The sequence below is a fragment of the Bombyx mori genome, chromosome 4 (genome assembly GCF_030269925.1).
Source record: "Bombyx mori chromosome 4, ASM3026992v2".
In the NCBI taxonomy this organism is placed as follows: Eukaryota; Metazoa; Arthropoda; class Insecta; order Lepidoptera; family Bombycidae; genus Bombyx; species Bombyx mori.
In genome coordinates this window covers 1378558-1396675 of record NC_085110.1, presented here as the reverse complement: position 1 = coordinate 1396675, position 18118 = coordinate 1378558, and the positions used below count along the sequence as shown (strand labels likewise).

Genomic DNA, 18118 nt, shown 5'->3' with positions numbered 1-18118 from the left:
GGTATAATTCATTAAGCTTCATACGAAATGGTACCAGCATTACTGCGGACATGTACCTACAATGAATAATTTCGCAATGTTCCAGTCAGCCTTGGTTAATTGCCGTTCCCGCTGCTCCTACACGACAACGCTTGACTTCATACGGTATAACAGACTCTCTAAGCCACAAGAGATAGGGCTGGAAGTTTTGCGTCATCTACCGTACTCACCAGACCTTGCGCCGACAGACTTAACCTTTTTGCAAAGTTCATAGCCGGAAAAAATTAAATATCCAAAGGCACACTTTACTGGTGGTAGAACCACTTGTGAGTTCGCGCGGGTAGGTACCACCACCCCGCCTATTTCTGCCGTGAAGCAGTAATGCGTTTTGGTTTGAAGGGTGGGGCTGCCGTTGTAACTATACTGAGAGCTTAGAACTTATATCTCAAGGTGGGTGGCGCATTTACGTTGTATATGTCTATGGACCCCGGCAACCACTTAACACCAGGCGGGCTGTGAGCTCGTCCACTCATAAAAATATAATAAATAAATAAAAGCACTACAAAATTCCTTTGGTTTGTTGGTTCCCGTACACTTGACATCTTCAAGAAAGGCATTGAAAAATGACCACTGCGCAGAGATGCATCGATACAATGGCTGCATATTTTGATTGATAGAAAAAAAATGACTAGCTTTCTCTATACTAAACGGCGATTTCATAGATAAACAGCCCACTGAGTTTCTCGCCGGATCTTCTCAGTGGGTCGCGTTTCCGATCCGCTGGTAGTTACTGCGAAGCACTGCTCTTGCTAGGGCTAGTGTTAGCAACGTCCTCAGCTTAGGGCTCACCTACCCGCACGGTTACGCTGGCATAGCCTTCCAAAAGTACCAGCTAAGGTCGGAATACAAAAATTGACAAAGACCTAATAAACATATTTAAATATAGTTTCCCAAAATAAAAGACTATTCATTTATTTCAAAACATTTATTGTCACAACTACGAATTTGGTATACAATAAATGGTAGTAAAAACTTGAATTAAAACTACAATACATTAGTCAAAACGAACATAAAGAGATCACAATTGTTAAAAATAGAATAAATAGAAATCTATTACAACAAAAGATAGCGTTTGACGGCTCAAAATAAATCCGAAAGATAAAGTGTGAGCAAAACATGCGCGCACGAGTGAAATGCATTTTTTCTTCATTTAATTTCATCAACTTATTTAATGTCGAACTAAAGCAGTAACAACTCAACGAGTACAATGTGATTAAAATATTTCAAGGAAACATAACGGTAACATAAATTAATTAATTTAACGTTGCTTATCCTAAGAGGAATAGGTTACGATTATTATATTATGGTTATATTTTATACGAAGTAGTACGATTATATTATGGGATTATAGATAAATAATGAAGTTCGGTTACTAAAACTTCAGAGACACACACTGGGACAGTGGAATGCTACTTTGATTATTATTATTATTAAAAATTTAAAATGTATGTTTGCATCGATGGGCGATTGTAACAAAATCACGTTCATCTGTATCAGATAATCGATAAAGTAAATTCGATGGTTTGCGACTGGTTTTATTTATGGAGGTTTTATTGTTAACACGTTGACCGCCACGTAGGTCACCGGTGCCCTACGCGGCGCACTGAAGTAATTATTTCGATTTCTGTTGCTAACGCGCCCCTGGATTGCCTAACTTTGCCTTATTTTGTTTGTTAATGTATGTTTTAGTCTCTTAAGTCTCTTAAAGATTAATTAATTCTCAGTAACGTAGATTGGGAGGAATAGGAACTAGGGGTAGAATAGGGACAAATCTGGGTCGTCACAATGCTTTTGTGAGATTTAAATTTGTTGAATTGAAAAGGACTTTTATTTAGTATTTATGAATATTAAATAGTTTAATTTAGTCATGGGAGTATAGTTTAATTTAGTCATGGGAGTTTTGTAACTGATTGTAGATGTTGAAAAGTTAATTACTTAAAGGTAGCCTACCTAACAACTAAACAGTGCCAGCTCTATCGAAAAACTCTATTGTCCATTGTCACCCCAAAAGGGAAGGTGGATCAGGTTAAGCTAGTTTTTTTAAGTTTTTGTATATATTTTTCAATGAACTATCTATAATAATAAATCGTATATGAAAATTTATACCTCCGGAACCATTTTAATCTCAATTTTATTGGTATTACCCTAAGAAAAACCTCTGAAAATTTATCTTGGAATTGGAAAGCGTTCCGATTCCCCCCAATCTACTGTATCGTTTGGATACGTCTCTCCCAGAGTCTACTAGATATTCCAGCGCCTAGTAAGAAGATCGAAAGAAGAAATCTAAATAATTACTTACGCCGCGTAGGGCACCGGTGACTTACACGGCAGTCAAAGGGTTAATCGATTATTTATTTGTAAAATATTTTTTTACTCATAATTGAACGTTTCATATTCTCAGATCGGTTAATTATAATATTAATTCCTGTAACAATCACCCATCTCTAATACAAAGATAGACACAGAGCTCAGAGGTACGTTCGTATATTTCGTGGTACGACTGATAAAGTACGTAATTCTAACGTCCTACATAAAATACGATAATGAATTATTAAAATGCCTTCCCGTAATTTTCATTCAAAAACAATTTCCCTTATACAAATACCGTTCCGATGTTTACCATTCCTCGAAAATTTTGAATTAGCCACATTACCCTATACCGGACCCTCACTCTGAACACAAACCGTTAACACACAAAATATCGTATCGACGTGAAACATTCTACATGCCGTTAGACGCGTTAGACGTCAGGAGAGCGCCTGGAGGCGGCTGGGCCAGGCGCGGACAGCCGACGCGGTGGCCGCGACGCTGGCGCTAGTACGTGAAGATGATGGAGCGGATGAGACCGTCGCGGACCGAATCATTGATCTGCCCAATTCCGAAGTTGAAGAAGACCGTCTCGACGGCCACCTGCTGCGCGCACGTGCCCATCGGGTACCAGCCCACTTTGTTGAACACTATCCCCACCTTGTACACCTGCCGGGAACGAGGATCGGTCGGCTTTAGCAGTTTACACAGTTGTCACAGTTGCCACAGTTGACAGGAGTGTTCACTCTTCAACCAATTACACAATAACCCAACGAGGGACTGCAGGGGAGCGTCGACGGCAGAACGATCGGTACAAGAGGAATAGGAAGAGGACATCCCTCGCTTGTTAGGGAATGGATCCATCATCATTTAACCAGTAAGAAGCACCGCCATCCAATTCACAAATCGAAACACTATAACCCATCATCATCTCACCATCTCATTGTTGTCGTGACCTAACAGATAAGACGTCCGGTGCATTCGTGTTGAGCGATGCACCGGTGTTCGAATTTCAGGCGGGTACCAATTTTTCTGATGAAATACGTACTCAACAAATGTTCACGATTGACTTGCACGGTGAAGAAATAACATCGTGTAATAAAAATTATAGTTTGCGTAATTGCTGGTTGTAGGACCTCTTGGAGGAGTCCGCGCAGATGGGTACTACCACCCTGCCTATTTCTGCCGTGAAGTAGTAATGCGTTTCGGTTTGAAGGGTGGGGCAGCCGTTGTAACTATACACGAGGACCTTAGAACTTATCTCTCAAGATGGGTGGCGTATTTACGTTGTGGATGTCTATGGGTTCCAGATGCGCTGTGAGTTCGTCCACCCATATAAGCAATAAAAATAAAAAAAATCATTAAATCATCGCCTCAACCACATCAACTTCATCGCCATTCGGTAATAGCCATGCAATCATCACTCCTGCCTCGTCACTGACCTTGTTCCTCTGGATGTACACGGGTCGGTTGAACATGATGTCGAGCAGGTGTCGGTAGGGTACGCGGCTGGTGTAGTGCGTGTAGGTGAGGCGCGCTCCGTCCGCGTCCAGCAGGTGCGCGTACAGCAGCTCCGAGTAGCCCGCCACGCCCGGCACAGCGCTCGCAGCGCCTTCCTCGCTCGGAGCTTGCGTCGGCACCTGCGGGCGGACCACCCTCACTGTGCAACCCCGCGCCCCCGCGGTCTAGCATATCTAGATTAATGGCCAGAGGAGACCAGGCTGCTTTGAACAGTAAGATAGCTGTTACTCCAATACATTGAACGTGCGGGCGGACCAGCCTGACTGTGCGACCCCGCGGTGATAGCGGTCTAGCCTATCTATTTTGATGGGCAGAGGAGAACAGGCCACTTTGAGCAGTAATATAGCTGTTACTCCAATACATTGAACGCTAAGGACGGACTACAGTTGATTTGATATTTATGACATTGATAATAATAAATAATAATAATTTATTTATTTCTCTCTTAAAGGTATAAAGGTACAAATACAAATATAAATTAACCTTACAATTTATTTTGTAAGCCTTTGAAAGAGCTGAAATCTGTACTAGGTTCAAAGACCTGTATTACTGATCTCTAGGCTCATTGTGTATTCAATAATTCAATGCATTGTGTATTCATATATCTCTATTTACATTAGACCTTTAAAGATGAATCAGTAGTTGATAGTTAATTAAGGTTAGCAGTGATTCGGTTAGTCAACATGAATCGATTCTCAATTGAGTAGAGACGTGACTACAGTATTAGTATGCGAACATGAACTAAGAATAAATAATTATCGTTTTAGCAAATTGTTCGTGAACTCCCCTACAGGGCGAGCGCTTACTGCTCAGTGTCACGCGGGGTCATTGATCCTTGGTCCAGCTGTTTTAAATTCACGTGTAAGTAAGGAAAATTTCGCCATAGCTATTTTGAAGTGTGATATCCTTTACCTTATTCCTTTACACAAAAAAATACGTATTGTGAATACGAATGCTGATTTGTTACAATGGTTTATGTGCAAAAATGTAACAAATACTAATTTAAATAATATTATGTGTTCCGTTTGACGTCCGAAGTCCATTATGAGAGTACATCGTATGATTTCCACTGCAGGTCGCTAAATTTGACTACTTCCGTTTCCAAGTCCCACCTACAGCGCCCTCTATAACGTCTGGAACCGAACCAACAAGCAAAGACAAGCCGCCATATTTGTCATTGTTGCGTCGTTTTTTCCCACGTGCAGTCGTTAATATTTTAAGAAGTTAGTAATTTAAAATGTTATAAGCAACTTTCGAGATTTGAAGTAGAAAGTTTGTTTCAAACAAGTGTTATGATTATCTTCCGTTTCGTGAAACCTCCAAGGCTCTACAATGAGTGACGAGGTTATCGCGCCTTTTCAAAGTAAAATTTAAGTGAGGATAGTTCTTCGATTTCTTCGGATATTTCTTCGGGTTCGTCGGAAAATAAAGACGAGGGACCAGCAAGAAAACTTCGAAAGCGTGACTGGTCGCGAGATCTGAATAAAAGGTTTGACTTACTGTCGCAATAATGGGTGAGTCATGTGAATAATATTTTAACTTCGAATCATGCTATTGCTGGTCGTGCACCAGCCTTTACACTTACAAATACCAACATCTTATAATAATAATGTCTGATGTGGTTTCAACTTCCAATCGAAATTAGACAACGACGAATAGTTTTTACGTCCGCCACCAGACCGTCCGTTACCAGAAACGGGTAGGTTTTGAAATTTGAGCGTTTCTATAAAAAACCAGATATGCAAAGATTTGACTAGCCGACTTGGAACGCGGTGCAGTATTCAGAGGTTCAAAAAGTTTTCCTGCGTTATCTAATGCTCTTTTGGCACAGAACGAATGCGTTATGCTGCCATACAAAACCTTGCCGACTGGTCAAATTCGGAGAATTTTCAGCTTAATACTTCCGCCATTTACGAAAAGTTTAAACCGCTATTCGGTAACGATTTCGCCTATAAAAGTTTCTAACGATATCCTTCAAATAATTTTCGGTAAGCGAGCCGAGGTTATACGATAGCGTCGTAGATATTTCATAAAGAAATTAAAGGATAGATATATCAGGGAAGATAGAGAAAATATCTTCTTCTTGTGATTATATGTTTAACCCCAACTTATTATTGGCATATATACAGAAAATTGGTGGTATTGATAAATTACAAAAGCGGTACCATCTGCTACTCGCATCCGGCCCGCATCGCCGGAACCCTAGGCTTGTACTGCCAATGCAAAGCCATGTCGAGCTAGGCCACATTCCAATACATCTAAAGAGGCCGAAAACCGATATTCTGAGCGATGTTATCCAAATAATTCCTCAGCAAGAAAAACGGGGGAGGGGGGAACAAGTACAAAGTGGAACGAAAATCAGGAAATAAAAATAAATCAACAGCATTTTCAGGCGGATGTCTAAGACTATATCGAAACACCTGGACTCGATCCACCAAACGTAATATTGAAATTAATAATAACTTGAAATCCAAAATTTAATTCAATAGAGTTTTAGAACCCGCACCCCCGGCACCGTCTTTCATATTTCCTCTTTTCATACTTCCCAAGACCAATAAAAAATCGAACAATTTTCAACCTCAAGGCATTGAACAAGTACATGAAACAGTCGTTTTCACCTTTTCCACCATCAACGAGTTCCTAAGTTTTATAACAGATTGGAATGTCAAACTGGATTTGAGCCAGGCCTATTATCATCTATCAATGAGGTTTCTCGGGATCAGTTATCAGGGTCGTCTACTTCAGATGATATGTCTGCCATTCGGCTTAGATGCACCACCGCGGATTTTTGCTTCAGTGACAAACTGAATAGCCGAAATACTTCGCCAGAAGGGTCTGCGACTAGTGGTTATCTGCTTGTACACCAGGGCAGAACACCTCCCGCCATCGGAGCAAAGCTCATCCATATTATCTGGAACCGCTGCGTTCATTGACAGTGCGTTTCCAGAGGTCTTTTTTGCCACGTACCATCTGGCTATGGAATGAGCTCCCTCCACGGTGTTTCCCGAGCGCTATGACATGTCCTTCTTCAAACGAGGCTTGCGGAGAGAATTAAACAGTAGGCAGCGGCTTGGCTCTGCCCCTGGCGTTGCTGAAGTCCATGGGCGACTGTAACTATTCACCTTCAGGTGGGCCGTATGCTCGTCTGCCTACAAGGGCAAAAGACTTGTTGAAATCTCAAGTAACTATACTGAGACCTTAGAACTCATATCTCAAGGTGGGTGGCGGCATTTACGCTGTAATGTCTATGGCTCCAGTAACCACTTAACACCAGGTAAGCTGTGAACTCGTCCACCCATCTAAGCAACCGGTTATGACACTGACGAGCTTGATAGACTTTCTGGGAATCGTATGGGACACCAAATCCAAGACAAAGTCCCTGCCCAAGAATTTGCTCGTGCGATTTGCTGCCGGCGGTTGGAACCTAAAGCAGGCGCAAAGCCTCTTAGGATATCTCAACTTTGCGACTTTCATCACCCACCGGGGAAAGTTGCTTTGCCGAGTCCTTGCAGTACCACAGCAACAAGCTCAAAGGTTATCCTCATTTACCAAAGCAGTATTCGGACGAGGTACGTATAGAGCTGGATTGGTGGTTAGAGAAAGTCAGTCAGAGCACATCAATTCATCCACAGAGAATGGCCACGAACCACGTCATCACCGACGCGTCGGACATTCAGTGGGGAGCCCTTGTAAACAACAGAACAGAATTTTCCTACATAAAGAACGAGGGAGGAACCCGGTCACGATAATTGCTAGATCTGACTGGAAAATTGATTAACTTAATAGACCACCTCAAAGTTGTACTTCTCCCTCACCACCTACCGGGACTGTACAACACTGAAGCCGGCCACCTCTTACGCAATCGCGGCGGCTTGGAGTGGTATCTCACAGAAAAAGCAACCACTAGGCTATTCAGCCAGTGGGGAACTTGTTCGCGTCTCGGATCGCTCATGGGTAACAAACTATGTTGCTCGTGGTAGGACCTCTTGTGAGTCCGCGCGAGTAGGTATTTTGCTCTAAAGCAGTAGTGCGTCTCTGAAGGGTGGGGCAGCCGTTGTAACTATACTTGAGACCTTAGATCTTATATCTAAGTTGGGTGGCGCATTTACGTTCTAGACGTCTATGGGCTCCAGTGACCATTTAATACCAGGTGAGCTGTGAGCTCGTCCACCCATCAAAGCAAAACTCGAACGCCTGCCTCTACAACGCGTTCAGCAGATCTTGGCATTACTGACTAGCATGGCCGTTTCCGCCGCTCAGTCTGATATCCAGAGTGCTGGACCACCTCAACTCAACCTCAGGTCGGTACATACTAGTGGTACCTAAGTGCAAGAAGCCCCCGTGGAGGCCAGACCTGAAATCACCTGCCCTCAAGCGACTCAAGAAGCTCGGAGATCTGAACACCAGTCTGGTGGACACTGACCATGCTACCGCCAGGCTAAGTCAGCAATCTACACCTGGAAGCTTGGCTCATTTTGGGTGGGACACGCTGACAGGGACATGGACATCGGCAGGAGAAGAACATATGCCCCTATTTGGAATAAGGGGTAAGGTTTTGTCAAGAAAATGTATTAATTCTCGTGTACCCGAATTAGCAAATGTAGCTAGATTTCTGTTATCTGTATTTATCTCATGGTCTCTACTACCGGACTATTCTAGTTTATAAGTCTGTTATATAGCGTCCGTTTGTGAAACTATATCGGATATAAAAATAGCTTCGAGCCCGACAGTGAAACATACTGAAATCAATTTCCTTGACAAAGCCTGCACCTTCTGAATTAACCGATATTTGGGTCGAAAACTAATTGATCTTCACACCAACAGTCCAGTTGGACATTCGTGGCTGCTCCTGACCAATCGATCATCGATGCAGTATACTGGCTACGCAATCTAGTGAATATGACACAGCAAACCAGTGGGAATATTAGTAATCTATTCTTAGCAACTAAAGGCTCCACTAAGCTAGCTACTGCAGCGAGGATTAGTAGTTGGCTAAAAGTCTTTTAGGAGACTCAGGTATTCGGCTAAAAGTCTTTTAGGAGACTCAGGTATTCAGGCCTCAGTTGGAAGCTGTAGAGCGCTGGTGAAAACTTTAAACTGGGTAGGAAATTACCAAATTAATGATATTTTAGCTAAAGCTAACTGACAACATGAGCATACTTTTAGAAAGTTCTATCAAAAACTTATTAATGCATCAAACACTGATATAAATTCTGAGAAATCTTTCTCAGTATTTTCGTCCTAAATCTTATTAGGTCGATTTGAATTAAGTGGGTAATATTATACGGTTACCTTCAATTAATTTAAATTATGTGCTTAATTTAAGCTTTGCTTAATTAAACATAATAAGTCACATTGTTGCTTTTTAAATAAAGATTATTTTATTTCAAATACAAGCCACCAGGAGATAACAAACAGTCTCTCATAATGGACTTCGGACGTCAAACGGAACACATAATATAGAAATTTTACCTTCCAATAAAATTTGTATTATGTTTCCTAAGACGTCCGAAGTCCAGATAATGTCTTCCTGGGGCTACATCCATCATTATGAGCCGAACAATGACAAATATGGCGGCTTGTCTTTGCTTGTTGGTTCGGTTCCAGACGTTATAGAGGGCGCTGTAGGTGGGACTTGGAAACGGAAGTAGTCAAATTTAGCGACCTGCAGTGGAAATCATACGATGTACTCTCATAATGGACTTCGGACGTCTTAGGAAACATAATACAAATTTTATTGGAAGGTAAAATTTCTATATATTTTACTAAAAGAATTTTCGAAGTAAACATTTTTTACATAGTCAGCATGTTGTTGTTGAGTTGTAGACGTGGATTCTACAACATTACCAAATTGAATATTGTTAACACGTCGCTTCCTTTTTTTTTTTGACGATGCCAAAAACCGGCCCATGTTGTCTTACGGTGAACTCCAGAGTTCTACGGAACCTAGCATGTGCCAAGTTCCAGATTGAACCTAACTATTCAGAATTAAAACACCCCGGCATGTGAATAATGTTCACGAGTGCTCACGAACTGCCCGTCACCAGTCAATGGATCGATAAGGCGGTCGCAAATAATTGCCAAGATTCTCCCCAGCCACCCTACCGGTGCAAGCTGCGCGGTGCAACTACTTCGAGAACTAACAATTGCAGGGGCTAAAGCTCATCTAGGTGAGAAGGATAAACTTCGTGAGAGTGGGAGAGAGAGATTACCGAGTTAACGGGGAGGTAGCATTGAGTGTTAGTAAATAAATAAGCAATTACATTGTCCCGTCACCAACTATTGCGAAACGTAAATGATCATGCTGACCGCGTTATTAGGGCTTAAAAAGCCCCATGCGCGACTGTCACCTGGTGTGACAGTCAAGACTATGTCCGCCTTACTATAGATATGGGTATATACGAAAACAGACTTGTGTGAGGCCCATTAGGTCTCATGCGCACTGTCATCTCATCAGCACCGTACACAAGTCCAATCATGGCACGAAAATACCTGATACTGGTTGAAAAACCCCCAAAAACGGTTCCGCAGTCAACGTTTATAACAGTTACATTAAAACTAATGAAATGATTTTTTGATTTATTTTATTTTGTGATTAACCCGACTAATCTAGTGAATACGGACGAAATATGACACAGATTTAGACCCAGACGAGTTATTCGAAAAAAATAATGTTAGCCAGATGTGAGTAAAGCTGGTGAGGTATTTAGCGGAAAAAAAAAATTATAGTCTGCTACCTGGACACCGAGGAGGCAGATATTCTTGTCGACCATGAAGGTGACGGAGCAGTCGAGGACGCTGGTGTTGAGGCAGTCGGTGTGCTGGATGATGGGGCGCTGGCAGTAGATCTTGCTGATCTCAGCCCCGCGCTCCATGTGCTCCACGCCGATACCGTTCAACACCGGATTGTTCATCATTGATGACATACGTACACCTAACAATATTTGTCATGTGAGCACTTGTGAACACACTCCACGCTACTACGCACGATACACCCGAGACGTCGGTTGAAGCCACACTGTTCATGTTGGGTGAAGTTAGAATCGGCCGATTCTATGCAAAATCTTTTACGAAAATCAACTCTTCTATTGGATTCCAGTCATCTAGTTCGGTTCACGATTCGGTGTTTGGGTGTTTTCTAAACGAATATTATTCTTTAGTTTTTATTGAAAAACTTCTCGTAAGTTCTTTCAGCATTGATTAGCCTCCCAGGCACAATTGATAAATCCATTGTGCTATGCAAAATCTTTTTTTATTTTGATATGCATATCATTAAACACTCTTATTTGAAAAACAAAAAAACCGGCGAAAGGACATTATTGAAGTCATCGGGGCCTAAAGGATAAGACGCCCGGGGCACTCGTATAAAGCGATGCGACTGTGCCAGTGTTCGAATCCGGCCGGCAGCTACCAATTTTTGTATTTTTTTTCAATTTTTAATACGGACTTAACAAATATTCACCATTAATATCTACGATGAAGAAGATGAATAACATCGTGTAATATAACTCAAACCCGCAAAATTATAATTTGCGTAGTTACTGATGGTTGGACGTCTTGTGAAGTCCGCACGGGTAGGTACCACCGCCCTGCCTATTTCTGCTGCGAAGCAGTAATGCGTTTCGGTTTGAAGGGTGGATTTGAAGGGCAGTTGTTTGACTGCAAAAACTGAGACTTGGAACTCCGGTCTCAATGTGGATAGCGCCATTTACGTTGTAAAAGTCTATGGGCACCGGCGACCACTTAACACCAGGTGGGCCGTGAGCTCTTCCATCCATCTGAACAATTAAAATAGTTTTGTTTATAAAATTAATTTAATTAATTTAAATATGAATAAAAAATACAGTTGACATTAATCTGGTCAGAGGCTAGTGTCGAACCCCCACGCCGTACCAGTTACTCAAAAATCTTTAACTTATAATACATGCAACTGCATTAATGTTCCCTGACGGGTCTTCTTACTAGGGTCCGTCAAATCGTCTTTTCGCATTAAAAGTATACATTTTTCAAAAATATTCGAAATTGAGTTAATATGGAGAATCATTTGGTATAACCAGTATTTTTCATATAAACACTGTCAAAAGAGCGTAGTTTAGTTTTAGTTTTTTTTTTTAGTTTACCTATATTTTGACTAGGTACTATTGACAAAATTAATAAATAATTTTATCTTACTTTAAAAGACAGATAATATAACTGGTAAAAAACTAAAAAATAAATGGTGCAAAGATGTTAAGCCTTTAAAACACTGTCCTGTAAAATTAAGCAAGTTTTGAGATTATACAGTTTTAATGCGAGAAGACGACATGTCCTATACATCCTGCTCGTTGGACAGGTCGCATCTGTGCATGTGGGAGTGGCACTGACCTTCGAGCCTGGGGTGCCTGGGGAACTGCATGACGCAGTGGTGGTGGTGCGGGTGCGACACGTTGAGCGAGTGGCCGCGCGAGGACTCGTTGCCGAACACCTGCTCCAGCATCACGGGGCTCGGGGTGTCCACGGTCAGCGTCGGGATCTGTCACAACGTATTCCAACTCTTGGATGATTAAGCAGATTTTGACATTTGTATCGCGATTATTATTTTATTACTAGCTGACCCGGCAGACTTCGTAGTGCCTCAATCGATAAATAAAAGACCTAAACTTTTGTATAAAATAAACATAAAACAAACAAAAGGAATCCGTCCGACGGGGGACACATCAAAGATTTAATACCGAGCATTTTCATATTTATCTACCTTTTAAACCTTCTCTTGACTTCCATAAATAATTCGAGACCAAAATTAGCCAAATCAGTCCAGCCGTTCTCGAGTTTTAGCTAGACTAACGAACAGCAATTCATTTATATATATATATATATATATATATATATATAGAAGATAGATAGATTTCAGTTTTTAAAAAGGCATATAATTTTGTTAGTAAGAATAACTTATAATCTATGTTAGTAACTTAAAAATCTTACACATAACTATCAGATACCCATTATATATAATTTGTTTCCTTCCAAATGCCTGCTGCAAAGGCTTCATCTTCTTCATTAATCATCAGTCCTTCGATCTAGTTCGATATGATGTTCAGAAGGCTGATTATATAATAGTTTGAAATTGCAAGTCAACTTTATACTTATTTGTTTGTTAGAATTCTGTCTCCCGTCGTTGCTACTGGTACAATAATGAAATTTTTAAGAAGTTTCTGCTGGTTTGACTCGTGCCTTCATGTGTAATGGAATGTTTCAAAATAATTTTCAACAACTTCAAAACGTTCAATTAACGTTAAAATTTGTCTAAATATTATATTTTAACACCTTGGCCAGATATGGTGGCCGATATCATCAACATAAAAAAAATTGTTTGACTATTTTTCTTTAAATTGTATTTCATTACGTTTGTGAATCCACGTATATTCAAGACTAACCATTTGAATATTATTTTGAAGTTAAATTTATTTATTGTGAATGTACATAATATATATAAAGATTCTTTAGGATATAATTTAACTCTTGGAATATTTTGCACTAAAAAGACTTTAAGAAGTACAAATCTATATTGTTTCATAAGTTCCTTTTAAAATATAAGTGAAGTATTGTTTCCTTATTACTTTAAGTTGTGATTACTATATTTTATCAAGTTTTTACTTGTTTGTGTATCTTATAATTTTTGCATGATACACGAAGGAACAAACATACAAAAGTAAAAAAAAAAAAATATTTATAGTTCCTCCTACTGATATTCATCGCTCATAGCTGAGCGTCGTGCTGCGCCCGCCAATACCTTTTTTTATGATCCGTAGAACTTATGTCGATCAGTGAAATATTGAAGTGCGTCGCTGTCTCGTGTCCTCATCTACTTATGTTCAGTTTCATCAAAATACCAGAATATGATTAATCCTTTGTAAATTTGCATCGACAAAATTATTCAACGGCTTTAGGATATTATAAGTAGATTTTATACAAGCAAGGCTTACATTGGAGGACTGGGGACCACCGATGAGTTGCTTCCTGGGAACTCTGCAAGTAGAAAAGCCTCTGGGCATGGGCACATCAGCATTGCTGGACAAGATGTTCATGAGGACTGCAAATGCTTCAGACTCGGTGAGCAGGGAGGACTTGGCCGGACCCTTGGCGAACTGCTGAGGAGTCAGCGTCAGGAAGCGAATTTTCTCGATCGCCTTGCGGATGGTGGGCTTGTTGTCCTTAGGCTCAACTTAAAAATAATTATGTCATTGTATAAAAAAGGGTTTTTATGAAACAGTAACACGACAAAGACAAACGAAGTTTTTTTTGACTAATCAGCCTACCTCTCTTTTCCTTCTTGGTCTCCTCAGGAACTGGAGTTGTTTCCGGTTCTTCATCTGGCTTCGTAGCATCGGTTGTAGCGGCAGGACTGTTCTCAGCGCTGCTCTCTACGTTTACCACCTTTAAATATTGAAAATTGTTCTCAAAAAATATTCATACCTATCCCGAGCCTGCAATAATACCTACCCTCGTATTAACCCTTCACAAATACGTAATACTTTAGTACATAATTAGGTTTCGCCGCTAATGTAAACTAAGCTCCCTCCTTGCGTCGTATTCCTCATTGCTGAGGGTCGTGACCACCCTTTTGTATCACCTTCGCACGCACGATCTTTCTCAATCTATTCTTGTCTCTGGCGGTGTGGAGGGCGTTGTGAAACGTGGAATCAGGAGCGATGCGTATCTGGTCGGACCAACGTATTAGGCTACGCCCCCGTGGTCTTTTCCCATCTTCCTTACCAGTCATGATGAGCCCCTCGAGATTGCTACCATCTTAAACTAAGCTTAATGGTCATAATCACTTAGCAGTTGGCGGACGGCCTCACCACTCGTATTAGATCCTGTGCGAAAACTCATTATAATTCTTAATTTTTGTCATTTAATATAATTAATCTACAAATTAACTTCGTGAAAACAAAAGTGAGAGGAATATCATTAATTGTCTACCTTCTCCTGTGAAGTACACGGCTGAGGACTCTTGGACCTTTTCTCGGCTGGCGGTCCATCAGCAGGCGGGCTAGCGCTCCGGTCGTCCTTCCTCCTCTCCTGTCCCTTGGCATATCTAACAGCAGCTTCGAACAGATCCAGCTCACTGTCGATGTTCAAGTGTTCCAAGGAGAACACAGTGATCAGCGTGTTGAGCTCCACTTCCTCAAAGCTACAGTCGTGGAGCACCTCTTTGGTGTTAGTGCTGATAATCTGTATTAAAAAAATATATCGGTACCCGTTGATTTACAATGTACTCGAAAACTTTCAAGATAATTTAAATTGAAAAACCACCATCAGTCACCAGAAACCCCCATAAACAACATTTTCATTAAGATTGTTTTAAAACCGGCTCAAACTTCGTTAATTATTTAGGTTTCGAAGAGCATTTCGTGTGTAATGAGTGCAGTACGTTGTTGTTGTCATAGGGTACTCCGCTGATACTTAGGGCCCTCACAAGTTGGCTCCATCTCACCATAACTTGCGTTCGCTCCTTGACAATGCAGTACGTAAACTTAACTTAATATTTGGGCCGCAGTATAATTTAAGAATACTAGGATTACGTTACCTGGAGACATTTGTCCATCAGCACGCTCTCTTCGAAGAGACGGGCGAATTCATAGGCTCGGCACGCATTGCGAGGGTACAGATCGGACCACAGATACTTAGTGCACTCCTTGACTAGATGCGGAAGCATGTACTTTTTGGCGCCATAGCACAATTCACATGCTTTATCGAATGAACTGATGTTGATGTTATCCGTGTAAATGTATCTGTGTAAAACGAAAATATAATCCACATTTTCAAATATTCCTCATTTCCACATATATTTTGCATACTATCGTGAAACGTAATTTCCCATCAAGGGCCTATTTTTACTCTTTTGAAGTTTTTTCATTAAAACTATAGCAGGGCAACCGAGCACACGATTTTTTTTTCGGGGCGTGGCCGAACCACCTACTACCTAGGGTGCGCGCGGGGTATGTGGGTCTTGACGATCTGCAGGTGTTGGGAGCAAACCGCGGGCCCAAGGAATTTTAGGCCCCTACCGCATTAAGCGACTCCCCTGCACTCTTATACCCGACGTTCGATCTCCGTCCGGGGTCAGAACCCGCCAGAGTAGGGAGGTTCCCGCGATCAACACTAAAACCAGACACGCGGCGCCACCCCAAGGACGCCCGACTGGCGGGTCGTCGAGGCGATAGTCGAAAACCAACGACGACGGTCTCCGCGCTACGGCGGCTTTACCAGGCCGCCCGGGCGATGCCGCTGGTGTTCAGGGATACTCCGCTGGGCCGGATACAGCGGTCGGAACGCAATACACTGCCGACCGGGTTGCCCTTCCACAGCATGTTCGGCGACGACAGCGACGACGACAATGCAGGCCGCAGCCGCCGCCGCGTCGTCCCGTCCTCCTGGTGCCAGCGCGCTAGAGTGACGGTAGCGTGCGGCGCAGCCTCAACCCCTTCAGGTCGCCCCATCACCATCACCGGGAGGAAGCTGCCTCCTCACATGTTGCATAAAGGCTACCTCAACCCTCAAACTTGTCAGTTCGAATGCTTCACAGCCACTATGTTGTGTATGAACAGTAATTTCAAATCACTCAAATCTTTGTTAAATTAAATAGTAATTAAAGTGACCTGGTGAGAACTTCTCTAAAATTACCACTTGTAGTTTTTTATGTTAGTGTCAAAATCGGACTTCTCAACTTCCTGATGAAGTTTAGCTACTACCTTTCACAAAATATCTACACCCTATAACAAAAATTCGTCCTAGGATAGCTGAATTCTTATAAAATATTTGGAATTAATAACCAAAGTAGCCAAATTAATGCAATTTAAAAAGTCTAACATTTTAGTTTCAGTAACAATAACATAGGCAATTTAAATTTGTGTATACTGTATACACACAGAATTATCCAGGCTGACAAACATACCCAATATATATTTTTCCTGACACTTTTGATGTGACATGTGATGCGTAGAGAGGAGATGCATGAGACTAAGAGATGTATGGAAATGGTAGTGCAAGGTAAAGGGGCCAGAGGTCGACTGAAGATGACATGAATGGAGTATGTGAATGATGATATGAGAAAGAGACAAGTGTTTTTTTAATTAACTTTTTTACTTATATGGATAGACGGACGAAATTCGTATGAAATACATACTTAACGGTGTTGAGATGACGGCTGTAGAAGAGAATGGAATAGAAAAAATCGCTGTGCCAACCCCACTTAGTGGGATAAGGTGGAGATAAAGACTTTTATCTTAACTTAACTTTAACTTATTTTCCATTTAATCATATACTGGTAATATTAGTTAATATACATTACAAATGTTTTCTTACGGCCATCTCAAAATATGAACCTTTACTCAGTTTTTTTAGTGCTTAGATGAGAGGAAGAGCTCATGAATCACCTGGTGTTAAGTGGTTAGCGGAGCCCTTAGACATCTACAATGTAAATGCTGTCCCCACATTCAGATAGTTCTAGAGTCTCCGGTTTTACAGTGCAATCACTTCAATACCACTTAATGTGATAACAATAAAAATATATATTAATTTTGAAATCTCAGTTACTCACTCTAAAAGCGCTTTGAATGCTTCAGGCTGGACATCTAGAATAGGGATCGGATCATTTCTCTCAGCCATTCCACCGTAGAACATAGCTTCGAAAACAGGAGAAGCCATTGCCAGGATGAGCCTGTGGCCACGCACCTCAACTTGGTTCGGCTCAGATCCCACCAGGAAGGTACAATCTGACCATTGTTCAGATTGAAGCAAATACTCTCCTCGTTGTTTAATTTCGGTGCAGGCCAACTGCCAGTCGCACGGTACCTCGCCCATGGTGTACAATTATATTTTCTGTTTTTTTTGGTACATTCAAGGCTCAGTATGTATCTTTATGGAAACAATTTTTTTTAAATCACCTGAAATAGTGGCTAGGTATTGATTGATGCAACTGTTTACAGAGGTGCTTTTGAGATAATCTGTTTTGTCAAGTTTTGTGACTATTATGTAATATTGACACCAGGAAAAGTTTTATTAGTAAGAAACTAATTTTATAGTCCAAAGCTCCCATTCACTATCTTTTACTTGTGTCAGCCATATGCTGGAACAAAATACAGATCGGTTTTTTTCATAAAAAATATTCGTTTATTTTGTGATATAACTCTCCGTAAACGCTACCTGGCAAAAATCAATATGCCCAGACACTTTCGTTCAAAAACATTTTTGTATTTTTTTTCTTTCATTT

At 41.1% G+C, this 18118-nt stretch overlaps 1 protein-coding gene across 2 annotated transcripts; it reads right to left on the bottom strand.

Moving 5' to 3' along the window:
* Positions 1 to 949: 949 nt before the first annotated feature.
* On the bottom strand, positions 950 to 18081 carry LOC101735476 (BTB/POZ domain-containing protein 9). Of its 2 annotated transcripts, XM_004929103.2 has the most exons (9): positions 17447 to 18081; positions 15434 to 15638; positions 14827 to 15078; positions 14163 to 14280; positions 13830 to 14068; positions 12232 to 12379; positions 10605 to 10801; positions 3789 to 3986; positions 950 to 3015 (listed from the first exon to the last, which is right to left on the bottom strand). In XM_004929103.2, the coding sequence occupies exons 1-9, from the start codon at positions 17707 to 17709 to the stop codon at positions 2854 to 2856; spliced, it is 1782 nt and encodes a 593-aa protein (XP_004929160.1). In that variant the 5' UTR covers positions 17710 to 18081; the 3' UTR covers positions 950 to 2853. The 2 variants fall into 2 exon arrangements, with proteins under 2 accessions (XP_004929160.1, XP_004929161.1); XM_004929104.3 differs by lacking the exon at positions 10605 to 10801.
* Between the last annotated feature and the right edge of the window lie 37 nt (positions 18082 to 18118).

Coding starts and splice junctions, on each gene's coding strand:
- LOC101735476 (XM_004929103.2), bottom strand. CDS start 17,709: ATGGGCGAGGTACCGTGCGACTGGCAGTTGGCCTGCACCGAAATTAAA. Junction 12,380..13,829: donor GTGGTCCCCAGTCCTCCAAT/GTAAGCCTTGCT, acceptor ACGTTGTGACAG/ATCCCGACGCTGACCGTGGA. Junction 3,016..3,788: donor TGTACATCCAGAGGAACAAG/GTCAGTGACGAG, acceptor CGTTCCCGGCAG/GTGTACAAGGTGGGGATAGT.